The sequence below is a fragment of the Octopus sinensis genome, linkage group LG4 (assembly GCF_006345805.1).
Source record: "Octopus sinensis linkage group LG4, ASM634580v1, whole genome shotgun sequence".
Classification (NCBI taxonomy): Eukaryota; Metazoa; Mollusca; class Cephalopoda; order Octopoda; family Octopodidae; genus Octopus; species Octopus sinensis.
Genome location: NC_043000.1, coordinates 89,149,947 through 89,163,422, shown reverse-complemented (window position 1 = coordinate 89,163,422; position 13,476 = coordinate 89,149,947). Strand labels below are relative to the sequence as shown.

The following is a 13,476-nucleotide window of genomic DNA, read 5'->3' as shown; positions in this document are numbered from 1 at the left end:
CCAGTGGCACATAAAAGGCACATATGCCAGTAGACATGTGAAAGACACCTGGTACACTCAGTGGAGTGGTTGGCATTATGAAGGGCATCGAGCAGTAGACACCAAGTAAAAACAGACTGGAGCATGGTGCAACTCTCCAGCTTACTACTTCCAGTTAAAATGTGTAACCCATGCAAACATAGAAAATTGATATATATATGTCTGTTTATATATGTATATACTGAAGGTGTATGTGTATACGATGAGCTTCCATACAGTTTTTGCCAACCAAATTCATTCCTAAAGCATTAGCTGTCCTGGGCCCAAAGTAGAACAAACTTGTTTAAGGTGTTACAGTGGGATTGAACCTATGTGATTGCGAAATGAGCTTCTTAACCACACAGCCATATAAGAACAAAAAAGGCTATTTCTGGAAATAAATATGAAATTATAACAACAAAAAAAGGTGGGAAATACTGAAAATATTTCATATAAATCAACTAAAAAAATATATTTATTTAAAAAGTTACACCATTTTATGATTGGATGATTTTTAACGTCGAAGAGTATTTCAGGTCTTATATGTACAAGAACAACAGAAGAGAATATTTCTCAGACAATATTAAATATAGAACATTTAATATCAGCCTTTCTGAGTCGTGATAGAGCATCAGCTGGTGGCAGATCATCAGCTTTTGGCAAGGTTTCTTCTGTTGCTTTAAAGACCCAAAGCAGTATCTTCTGAACTGAAAGGCTGTTCATTTCAGGCTCTATCTTCAGAATAATATTTTCAAGGTCCTTCACTGAAATATTTCTAGCAGAAAGAAAATAACAAAAGGAAGAAAAATATCAATAAACACTTTATATTACAAAACTGTACATAAAACTAGAGCCAAAAATGGGTCATCCCATAAATAAAACACTTTTTTTAAAATCTTTTATTTTTCAAATTAAGATAGTTCTTGTGTAATCTAAAATATACTCTCCTTCATTTTCTACATGTATCTGTTAGACTTGCAAGGCCCCTCTTCCAAAGTTCACTTGCCCATGATGAAAAATACTCCTCCACTACTGTTCTGACCTTGTCTACAGAATTCATATTTTTCTGTCCAAATGATTGTGAAGACTGCAGAATACATGATAATCAGACGGAGCAATGTCCAGTGAATATGGTGAGCAGGACATCATTTCCCATTCAAACAGCTCCAACCTTTGGAATGTCATCCTTGCTTTATGTGGCTGAGCATTATCCTGATAGAAGAACACCTTTCGTCTTGAAACCAAAGATGGTCATTATTCTTCTAGTGCTGATTTAAATCACTCAAGCTGCTCACAGTAGTTATCATTTGGTTTGGATTTAAAAGTTCTAACTGGACTTAAACTTTCAAATCCCACCAGACAGATAACAACACCTTACATGGGTGGAAACCTTCTTTTGTCTGGGTGCCGGTGTTTCCCTACCAACTGTCTTAAGTGCTTGATATTTTTAATTGAGAACCCATTTCTTGTCACCAGTCACTATTCGCTCCAAAAAAGGTTCATTCGTGAGATGTGACAGCAACAAAGATCATACATTCACTCTGTGTGCAATTAGGCTTGGAACGTTTGTAAAGAACCCAATGACCCAATTTGCTGACTTTTCTGAAGGCACACAGGTGTCAATGATTGATTGAATGACCAAATCGAAGCGTCTCTGCTAGCTCCTTAACAGTTACAATGAGATTTTCTTCCATCAGGGTTTGCAGGACATCTTCATCGAGCTCTACAGATCATCAAGGATGAGGCTCGGCTTCTAGGCTGTAGTTTCTGGCTCGGAATTTCTGAATCCACCATTGATACTGGCTTCCGCTTATTGTCCAATCCCCATATACTGCATTAATAGTACTTGTGCTTTCTGTTGCATTGTTGCCTTTATTGAACTCATAAAGCAAATTATGCTGAATATGCTCTTTTGTCACTTCCATTATAGCTTTGAAATAATAACTTAAAATATCTGCACTCTTCAAAACTTGCACTAAGAATAAGTACAAAGTAAAATTACTACCTGCTTTTATAGCAAGTTGATGCAGACTTTTAGTTCCTACAATTGATAAAACCGCATTATCTATGGGATGACTCAATATATAAAGAAATAAAAAATCCCAGGCTTGGATTCATTGCGAAAAAGTACATCAATATATGTAATTTGAAAATTTTCACTTCATTTTAAAATTTCCAAATCTTTGACAACAGAAAAGATCTCCCTCTCTTTATCTCTCTGTTTATCTTTCATTTTTTTATGGTACACTTTCTCATCCTCTATAAAACTATATCACTCATGCTGAGTGTGTGTGTGTGCGTGTTTGTCAGTGGTCAAGTATGCATGTGGTTTAAAAAGGTATGTAAAATGATAATTGATTTCAATAGCATACTTTTCTGTTAGTAAATGTTTTTCTTATACACACAAACACATATGGACTTGCTTGGTGCAGGGTAGAGGTTAAAGATTTAAATAAATTTTTTTTTTGCTTTTGCTTAAATCCCAGAAATGGACCACTACATCATCATTCCATAAAATGTGTTTAGGGGAGAAAAATATTGGAAAACATCAATATATATCAGAATGACAAAAGAACAGGGAAGGTACCAGGAAGTTGTGAGACTCGCTAGAAACAACAGCTAATATCCCCTAAATCACACACTGTTTAATCAGAATATTATGTTGAAATTATAAATAGAAGCAAATTACAGATTTGGACTATCTGTATTTTATAAGTATGATTGAAAAAGATTTGAAAAAAAGCTGAAATTTTAGAATTTATTGGGCAGGGGTTAATGAAAATGTTTTTTTAAAAATTTCACTGTTGATTTTAAATTGTGTTTCATTTTCTGTTTGAAAATAAAGGAAGTGAGGACTGTAATGGTGATTGCCAGTTGCCTAAATTTCTATTTTGTTGATCTTCAAGGCTTTTCCTATTGTTTCTATGTAGTGTAAAAAGAAAAGACAAATGTGGTCCTGAAGGTGGGGTGGGTATTCATTAATTTTCAAAAAAACAAATTTTTCATAAAAAGCTTTCCTCCATCATTTGCACGGATGTGGTGAAAAAAGATTATCAAAAATCCTTGTCACAATGGAGAAAATCCAACTTATATGGATGTGCTATTCTAAAAGTCTGCCAAAGCATTCTATTGTGAAAATTACCTAGCACCAACAGGATATTCAGCTAAAATATAACATACATGTATATATAATAATTATATATATATACCATAAATCCTTGAGTATAATCCGCATTTTTTCCCAAAATTTAAAGGTCAAATTCTTTAGTGTGTACTATATACGAGGGTAAAAATCAAAAATATTTTCTAAGCAATATCTGAGTCTCTATTTGCTGTCCGGCAATGTTTATTCAGACACATTTTGTGATGTCGGGTGCGAAAATACCTTAAGCTAAGCCTGAAAGCAATGAAGTCATAAAAGAATCATCCATAACTTGCAGTAAGCAACATTTATTAAAATAAAAGTATTCAGAACACAGAATAACATATAACAAAAACAATTTGCAAACATATTTACCTTCTCATATAACAGTTAAGAACATCACCATTATTGTATTACGCATGCGCGGAAGTGTTTGTTCGACTAGGTGCTGCTGGTTTAATTACGCAAGACTCAAGTTGGAGAAGGGGTGCGTATTATACACAAGGTTTAGGTTTTTCAGAGGTACAACCCCCTAGAAATCCCTTGCATATTATACTCAAGGGCGGACTATACTCGAAGATTTACATATATAAACTTATATATATATATATATATATATATATAACAAAGTAAAACTGAAAGGTACTGCATGAGTGATAATATATAGAGAAGAGGATTTGAAAATGCAGAGGTCTTTTAAAGATGTTTATTGATTTGACTGGTTTCTTTTCTTTAAAAAAAGATTTTTCAAAAGTAAAGTGTAGGCTTTGTGGTATCAAATATTAAAGACGTATTAAAATGCAGCGATACAATCTTTGACAATGATAAGAAAATGTTAAGAGAGGCTTTGTGTTTAAACAGTTTACATAAAAGTGTTAAAATAGGCAAGTAAAATAAATTCATAATTGTTTATAAGTTCACCAGAAACCATATTTGTTTACAAGCATATATACAGAAAGAATTTGTAGACAGTATTTGATAGGAGAAAGTGTGTATTGCTTGATCAAAACTTCATCAGGTATCATATTTTTTATAAGAATTTTAGGGGAATAACCAATCTTTTTTTCTTCCCCTCCAGTTTGAAAATAAACAAATGAACAAAGTTGTTTGTACATGAACAAAATTCTGTTTGACAAGTTTGAGAAACGAAGAAAAGCACTAATAATAATGAAGAAATAAAAAGATATTTTTCCAAAATTTTGACAACTTTTTTCTCAATATATGTGTATGTATGTGTGTGTGTGAATGCATACTTATATGTGTTTATATGTACGTGTATCATCATCATCATCGTCGTTTAACGTCCGTTCTCCATGCTAGCATGGGTTGGACGGTTCGACCGGGGTTCTGGGAAGCCAGAAGGCTGCACCAGGCTCCAGTCTAATTTGGCAATGTTTCTACAGCTGGATGCCCTTCCTAACGCCAACCACTCCGTGAGTGTAGGGGTGCTTTTTTACGTGCCACCTGCACAGGTGCCAGGCGGGGCTGGCAACGGCCACGGTCAGATGGTGTATTTTATGTGCCACCGGCACGGAAGCCAGTCGAGGCGGTGCTGGCATCGGCCACGAGTCGGATAGTGCTTTTTACGTCCACCAGACCAGGGATCCTGGCTGGTTCAATTCGATTTCGATTTCGCTTGCCCCAACATGTCTTCACAAGCAAAGGGGGTTGGCAAGGGTGCCTGTCGTACGGTCGCATTGGAGATTTTACGTGCCACGGCCACGAGTCGGATAGTGCTTTTTACGTACCACCAGACCAGGGATCCTGGCTGGTTCAATTCGATTTCGATTTCGCTTGCCCCAACATGTCTTCACAAGCAAGGGGGTTGGCATGGGTGCCTGTCGTACGGTCGCATTGGAGTATTTTACGTGCCACGGCCCCGAGTCGGATAGTGCTTTTTAGTACCACCAGGCCAGGGATCCTGGCTGGTTCAATTCGGTTTCGATTTCGATTTCGGATTTCGCTGCCCCAACATGTCTTCGCAAGCATGGGGGGTTGGGATGGGGTTGTCGTCGGATGAGGTTCTATATCGACTTCGCTTGCCTCAACCGGTCTTTGTGTCCAAGGGAGGAAAGGATTCATAAGTGGGCTGGGCTACTTGTCCTGCTGGTCTTCTCACGTACAGAATATTTCCAAAGGTCTCGGTCTCTGGTCATTTCCTCAGTGAGGCCTAAAGTTCGAAGTCGTGCTTCACCACCTCGTCCCAGGTTTTCGGGGTCTACCTCTTCCACGGGTTCCCTCAACTGCTAGGGATTGGCACTTTCTCACACACCTATCTTCATCCATTCTCGCCACATGACCATACCAGGCCAATCGTCTCTCTTGCACACCACAACTGATGGCTTCTAGGTACAACATTTCTCTCAAGGTGCTAACGCTCTGTCGAGTATGTACACTGACATTACACATCCATCGGAGCATACTGGCTTCATTCCTCACGAGCTTACGCATGTCCTCAGCAGTCACAGCCCATGTTTCGCTGCCATGTAGCATGGCTGTTCGTACACACGCATCATACAGTCTGCCTTTACTCTGAGCGAGAGGCCTTTAGTCACCAGCAGAGGTAAGAGCTCCCTAAACTTTGCCAGGCTATTCTTATTCTAGCAGTTACACTTTCAGCGCACCCACCCCCACTACTGACTTGGTCACTAGATAACGGAAGCTATCAACTACTTCTAGTTTTTCCCCCTGAAAGTGACGGAAGTTGTTTTCTGCAGATTTTCGGAGGTTAATGCTCCCGAGCATCTGCCACATACAAAAACTATCTTCCCAGTTAGCTACCTTTGACATTGCTGCACCTCTTATGTGTCCATAGCTTACACTGGGTACATCTTATAGAGTTTCTACCTACACCTTTTCTACAGATCGAGCAGGGCCATCTTCCTGAAGATATTTGTGGATTGTCTACCTTCTACTATTAGTACTTTGGTTTTAGCTAGGTTGACTCTAAGGCCCTTGATTCTAAACCCTCCTTCACACCTGGAACTTCTCCTCCAGTTCTGATAGTGACTCAGCAATAAGAGCAAGGTCGTCAGCGTAGAGGAGCTCCCAGGGACAGCCTGTCTTGAATTCCTCCGTAATTGCCTGGAGTACTATGATAAATAGGAGGGGGCTGAGTACTGAAACCTGGTGGACCCCAACCTCTACTTTGAATTCTGGTGTACATGTTGCCAACCCTAACCTTACTTACGGCATCTCTGTACATGGCTTGCACAGTCCTCACCAGCCATTCATCTATCCTAGTTCCTCATTGACCACCAGATAAGGGATCGGGGGACCCTATCAAAAGCTTTCTCCATGTCAACGAAAGCCAGGTACAGGGGCTTTATCTTTGGCTAGGTATTCCTTGCAGCTGCCTTACCAGGAATATAGCATCAGTTGGTACTTTTCCTGCACGAACCCAAACTGCATCTCATCTAAACTAACTCTCTCTCTAATTAGTTGGGCTCTGACCCTCTCCGTAACCTTCATTACTTGATCCAACAGCTTGATACCTCTGTAATTATTTGTATCTAGGGCATCACCTTACCTTTGTAGCAGTTGACTAGTATGCTGCTGCACCAGTCATTGGGTATGACTCCTTCGTGTATCACCTGGTTGACTATACGGGTGACTAGGTTATAGCCGACACTGCCAGATATTTGAGCATCTCTGCAGTAATTCCTGATGGGCCTGGGCTTTCCCTGTCTTCATGCTTCTAATTGCCTTAGCTACCACGGAACTATCAACTCGGATAGCTGGTCCCTCTGTAGGGTCAACATTCGGCAGACTCTCTTTATCCATTCATTTCCTCATTCAGTAACCTTTATAGTGGCGTCTCCAAGCTTCTCTCTTTGCATCCTCATTAGCGCAAGTGAACCATCCTCCATGCGAACACATTTCTCTCCTACCACATCACGATTCTCTCTCACACACTGTCTTCAACACGAAATACCTCAAGTTTTCATCCTCACGGCGCAGGACATTGGCAAATTTTCTCTTATCTGCTTCCCCTCTGGCTAGATAGACCTGTCTCCTAGCTTCCCTTCTGGCAGTCTGACATTTTCAACTGAAACATTACAATCATATCTGATTCTTCAAGTGCTTCAATTCTGTGCATGTACAATATATTTATTAGATTGCTGACATTTATTAATGGTTTATCCCATTGTGTTCATGTGCCATTTTCTATCATTAATAAAACTGCCGGCAGTTTTGCCAACACAGGTATGCTGACATATATATATATTGTAATATAAAATAAGATAAAATAATATATATATACACTGTTGTGTCTGGGGAGAGTCATTTTCTTTTTGTGCCTTATAATCCAAAAACAAAACATATATATATATATGTGTGTGTGGTGTAGTATGTGTTAGTATGTACATATGTATATCTAAATCAATCAGTCAATCTATCAATCTATTCATCTATCTATCTATTTATCAATCTATCTATCTCACCATCCTCTCTCTCTACATACATACACATTTATGTGTGTGTGTGTGTGTATGCTAGCAGTAGTACCAAATCTTGCTTGGGCTTTATTAATAACTAAAGTAAACACAACCACATTAATCCACTATAATTCAAAGAGATTGTTTTAAAATGTGGCTGAGACTATCTTCACTTGGTTCAAGGATGTATCATCAAAGTCAAACAAAAAAATTGTTTAAGTCGTGCTTCATAAAATGCTCAAAAAGTATAAACAAACAAATATAAAAACTTCAAATATAATTTTACTCTTGCATTTGTTTGATTTCTTAGAAACATGCTTTTTCTCAAAACACAACACTAATTAACATAACTGCTTTGAATGTATCACTTTGTAATTAATAGCTTTTGTCTAATGTCTATTACAGCATTTCAGAGAATATCATGCTCTTAATTTTAAATTATTCTTTACAAAGAATATAAAAGAAAGTTGTTACATGGCCCTTCATTTTCTCTTTGAAATTATGTACTCTTATACAAAATGTTAGGTCCCTGAGTGCAAAATAATGACTTACAGCTACTTGAAGCATGCATGCACACATACAACAAATTACACACACACACATATGTACAGATGTGTGGTAGTGTGGGTTAGAAGTTTGCTTTCCAATCATGTTTGTCCTGGGTTCAGTCTCACCGTGTGGTACCTTGGGCAAGGGTTTTTTTTTGTAACACTAGAACAATCATGTGAAAGCGCATGGTTCAGTGGTTAGAGCATCGAGCTTACCATCATGAGGTTGTGAGCTCGAATCCTGGACTGGGCTGTATGTTGTGTTCTTGAGCAAAACACTTTATTTCACGTTGCTCCAGTTCACTCAGCTGTAGAAATGAGTTGCGACGTCATAGGTGCCAAGCTGTATTGGCCTTTGCCTTTCCCTTGGATAACATCAGTGGTGTGGAAAGGGGAGGCTGGCATGCATGGGCGACTGCTGGTCTTCCATAAACAACCTTGCCCGGACTTGTGCCTGGGAGGGTAACTTTCTAGGTGCAATCTCACGGTCAGAACAATCAAAGCCTTGTGAGTGAATTTTATAGAGGGAAAACTGAAAGAAGCACACTGTATAAGTGGGCAGATGTGCACGTGTGTGTGTATGTGTGTTTGTGTCTGTGTTTGTGTGTACCCTTGTTGTGACATCATTTGATGTTTGTAGACAAGTATCACTATCATACAAGTAATGTTGTTCATTTCCCGTCAACTGTGGTGAAATATTACCTTGTTGGAAAACAAGTGAGAGATGACGACAGTGAAAGCATCCAGCTATAGAAAATCTGCCTTAATAAATTCTGTCTGAGCCATGCAAGCATGGAAAATGAATGTTAAATAAATATGGTGATGATGGTGATGGCCAATATGCATACAAATATGCATGAATGCAAGTAAACATACACACATGTATACATTCACATATACACACAAACATACATATACACGTACATATACACACATATATACATATATTTGTATATACATACACACATATATACATACATATGTATATACATACACACAAACATATATATAGAAGTACATACATAAAAACATGAATCCATCCATCCATCCATCTATACATATGTACATGCATACATACATACATTCATTTATTCACTCATTTTCATATGCTAATATTACTAAACTAGTATACACCAGCAGCTTACTGCTTTCAGATTTTATCCTCCCTAGGAGGAAAGAAACAGATGCACCGTTGGGTTAAACTGGTTGATGAAATGAATGATGATGATTAGTTAAGAAACATCAAGGTGACGAGCTGGCTGAAACGTTAGCACGCTGGGCAAAATGCTTAGTGATATTTCGTCTGCCACTACATTCTGAGTTCAAATTCCACCAAGGTCGACTTTGCCTTTCATCCTTTCGGGGTTGATAAATTAAGTACCAGTTATGTACTGGGGTCGATGTAATTGACTTAATCCGTTTGTCTGTCCTTGTTTGTCCCCTCTATGTCTACCTCCTTGTGGGCAATAAAGAAATAAGAAATATAATCTTGAAACATGTTCCAAGCCAAGAGTTTACATACCCTAAATTCTAAGGGTTGGGTGCTGTTGAAATAGGCACATATAGACATGAAGACATTATACCTTTTTCTCGTACAACAGTGGGAGATCAAGGTGCCAGCAGAAATATGATTCTTGTTGAGTTATTGCTTGACAAGCTAAAGCAAATACAGAGCCATGTTTGTTCTGGGCCAATAACCTTGTTGATTTGCCATAAACCAAAATGTTAATCATATCTAGTTGGAATCATTTGATAAAATATGAGTGGGTACTGAAATATGAGATCACCATGTTGCGCTGCAAAGTTCCTGGCTTTGGGTAAAAGAAAATTGAGAAGGATCAGCTAATAATGATTTTATTCAACATATTCCCCTCTCTGATTAACACACTTATTGTAGCAGTCCTTCAGTTTTCTAAGCTTTGTAAAAGAACTCAGAATTTTGGGGCTCCAGCCAATACTTTCATGATACCCTTAAAGCCAGGAATTTTTCAGTACCCTCTCGTTCATCAATGAAATTCAGCAATGAAATGATGTTAACTTAATTCTCAAATTATTCTATAATTAGTGGTATATTCATAACTGCCCCATAGCATGTTCTAACTTACACACAGTGTCGTAAATTGGAACATTTAGACTTTTTTTCAGGAATCATTCTCAGCTTCACCTGACAGTCTTTGCTGAGTTTATCATAGATTTGTCTGAGGGTGTACAGGTGTATATCTATACAATGTATGATGTAGTAGATTTATCATTATAACCAAATTTTGAAAATAAGCATTTTTTGTAAAGTATGTTTCATCTAATCTCTTCTTCCCTGGCATGTAATCAGTAAAAAAAAGTTAATATTTTACAAGCCATGACATACAACAGGATATGCTAATATCATCAGGAAATAATTTTTTAAAATATAGGATTTCCTGAGCAGGGTTCTTTCTGCATGCCCCCAAAGTTTAATTTTGTATCAGAATGAATTCATTATCTGGAAATATTTAAGTTAAAAGGTTCACAGCTAGAGATGATATACATCATAAAAGTGTACCAATCTTTAATTAGTTCCCTTGGAAACATCCCTGGGTTAAATTACTGTAATCCAAGATTAAAGTCTGCATCAGTACTTTCTACATACGTCTTTTTGTAGATACACACAACTAGTGTCTTCTTGTAGATATACACAACCAAGTGTATATCAACAAACTCACTTAAAAATTCTCAGATGCAGAATCTTTAAATGTCTCACAAATTTCCAATGTGCCACTGACTCGTGGATCAGATTTGGAGGGTGTGTGTCAGTTTCTTTTCTTCTTTTTTAGGAAAATCCTGTTTTAGTTTTTAATTTTTTGTGCAAATCCATAGTTACAAAGCACATGCATCTGTGTGCATGTGTGTATATATATGCATGCACATGTGTAAGTGTGTGTGTATATATATATATGCATGCACATATGTAAGTGTGTGTGTACATGTACATGTCTGTGTATTTATATTTGGCTCCGTGAAATTCACTGGTTATAAGTGATGTTGTTGTCACTTCTGTCAACAAATTTATTGTCGGCTTCACAACTTCAAAGAAGTGATGTAGATTCCTTACTCAAAAAACTGGTAAGGGTTAGTAACAAGAAAGCCATCTAGCTATAAAACAATGCCTTAATAATATATCCATCTAACTCTTCCTATCATAAATAAATTGATATAAAATAAATAAAACAAACTGAACATGTGCAAAGGTACACCGAAACACAATGAAGGGCATTACAGAAGTAAACAAATTCTGTTTCATCAATATTTGATTACAAATCCAGGCTTGTAAGAATTTTGTACATTTTGCCAATCTAATATTTTTCTCTTACTTATTTGATTGATCTGAAGGAAGGGGCTATGCTCAAGTCCTTCACAGGCTCTCTCTGAGAGCAAAGAACTGTTTATTATCTCGATAAGTCCCAAATATTTTCACCTTCAGCAGTAACCTCAATATCTTCATGAATGTTAATCTGACCTACTTTACAAACTGGAACATTAGATTATTTCTAATGCCTTTCTTATGTTCCTTGTGTTAACTACGCTTTGATCTCTTACCTTCATTCATAACTGCCAGAATGTGATTATAGAACACTTGATATTACTTGTTAGCTGTGATACACTTCTTTCCGATAACCCCCAACAACAACCTCCACCGTTGCCGATATTATGGGTTTCTTTACCTCAAACCTTCATTTTGTTCCCCTCATGGTCAGTATTTCTCTAGCTATGTAGTAATTGTTAAAGGTACAACCATATAATCACATTAGTTTTCACAGTTGTTCATGTGCAAAAAATAAAAAAAAAATGTGCAATTTTTCTGCATTGCTTTCCACAAAAAAATTGCATCCACTACTACTACTACTACTACTATTACTACTAAAAAAAATGAATGCAGAGGATTAATAATTTCCAATCATCACTGTTTATTTCCAATCATGATCAGAACCAATATTGTCACTCCTTTTTTATTATACTTCATCACACCAACAACTCTATCTGCTATGTCCTTTGTTTAAGTTCTCTTTTAACGTTCTGTTTTATGTTATCACTCTTCATTGTCTCCAAGCCATTACAAGCATACATCAAAGCAAGACAGTGAATAAGAACTATTCATGACTCTGTATGAAGCTTTTAAGACATTTTCGAACATGTACATCATATGCAACCATGATACACATTACTTTCTAAAAGTTGATAGATGTGCACAGACAAAAATGTATACACACAACACACATACACGCGGGTGTATAGATACATATGCAGTAGCCTACTCAGAAAAATCCAAATGTACAAACATACAGGCAGTTAAAAATATGTACTACTATATACAGAAACAGAGAGATATATATAAGCAGACAGATAACAGATGTAGTTATGCATGTATTGATATTTTCACATACAATATTCTGGAATGTACAAGCCTTAGTGTTATTTTATAAATAAATGGTCCAACACATGCATATATTCTAGTAAAAAATTGTAAAAACTACTACAAAATACTTCCCTCATTTCCTGTTGTTTTTTTTTCCCCCCAACTTTTTATTGAAACTGAAAAATATGATCAATCGATTTGCTATATGGGAACAATAATAGTCTACATTTACCAAGTATGTTGCCTTAACAATATTTATTGATTACACAGCTTGATATTCTTCAGAATTATTATTATTATTATCCTTATTTTTAGATAGGCCAATATACAGGCAAAAAGCATGGCAGAATAAGATGTAATTATTGGTATATTATTCTTGATAAATTTACCCAACTTTAAAAGACAACATCTAGGGAAAGATTTCAATCCTACAGTGGTTTATAGTCTAGGAATCATGCATAAAACCAAAGCAGGCAAACCACATTCAATTTGAGCTATTTTTCGGTAAAATCATTAGAGGGAGACTAAATTCATCTACATATTTATATGGTTAATCCTTTGCTCAATTTAACCAGAGATAAACTCACAAATCAGAAACTGTGAGAGTTTAGTTTATGTGTGAATAAACATACTCCAACTACCTGGAAGATTAACTCCTTAGCATTTAAACTGTCTGTATTCGGCCCAAGTATTCTACATGTGTTACATTCCAGCTGGCCATATCTAGCCTCTCACACCTACTGTCATTCTAAAAATAAACAATCACATCATAGAAACCTCAGAGCTACAAGATAAAGCATGATTAATTCAAAACAATTTGAATATATATATATGTATACATATATATATATATATATATATATATGTATATATATGTATATGTATATATGTATGTATATGTATATGTATATGTATATATATATATATATATGTATATAT

At 36.5% G+C, this 13,476-nt stretch overlaps 1 protein-coding gene across 1 annotated transcript in view; it reads right to left on the bottom strand.

The window, feature by feature from the left end:
* Window positions 1-471: 471 nt before the first annotated feature.
* The window catches only part of LOC115210525 (translin-associated factor X-interacting protein 1-like), a 175,237-nt gene continuing 162,232 nt past the window's right edge, over window positions 472-13,476 (bottom strand). Inside the window, exon 15 of the mRNA XM_036502239.1 lies at window positions 472-793. Coding sequence (XP_036358132.1) covers window positions 592-793 — 202 coding nt within the window. The 3' untranslated portion in view covers window positions 472-591. The remainder of the gene's footprint in view (window positions 794-13,476) is intronic.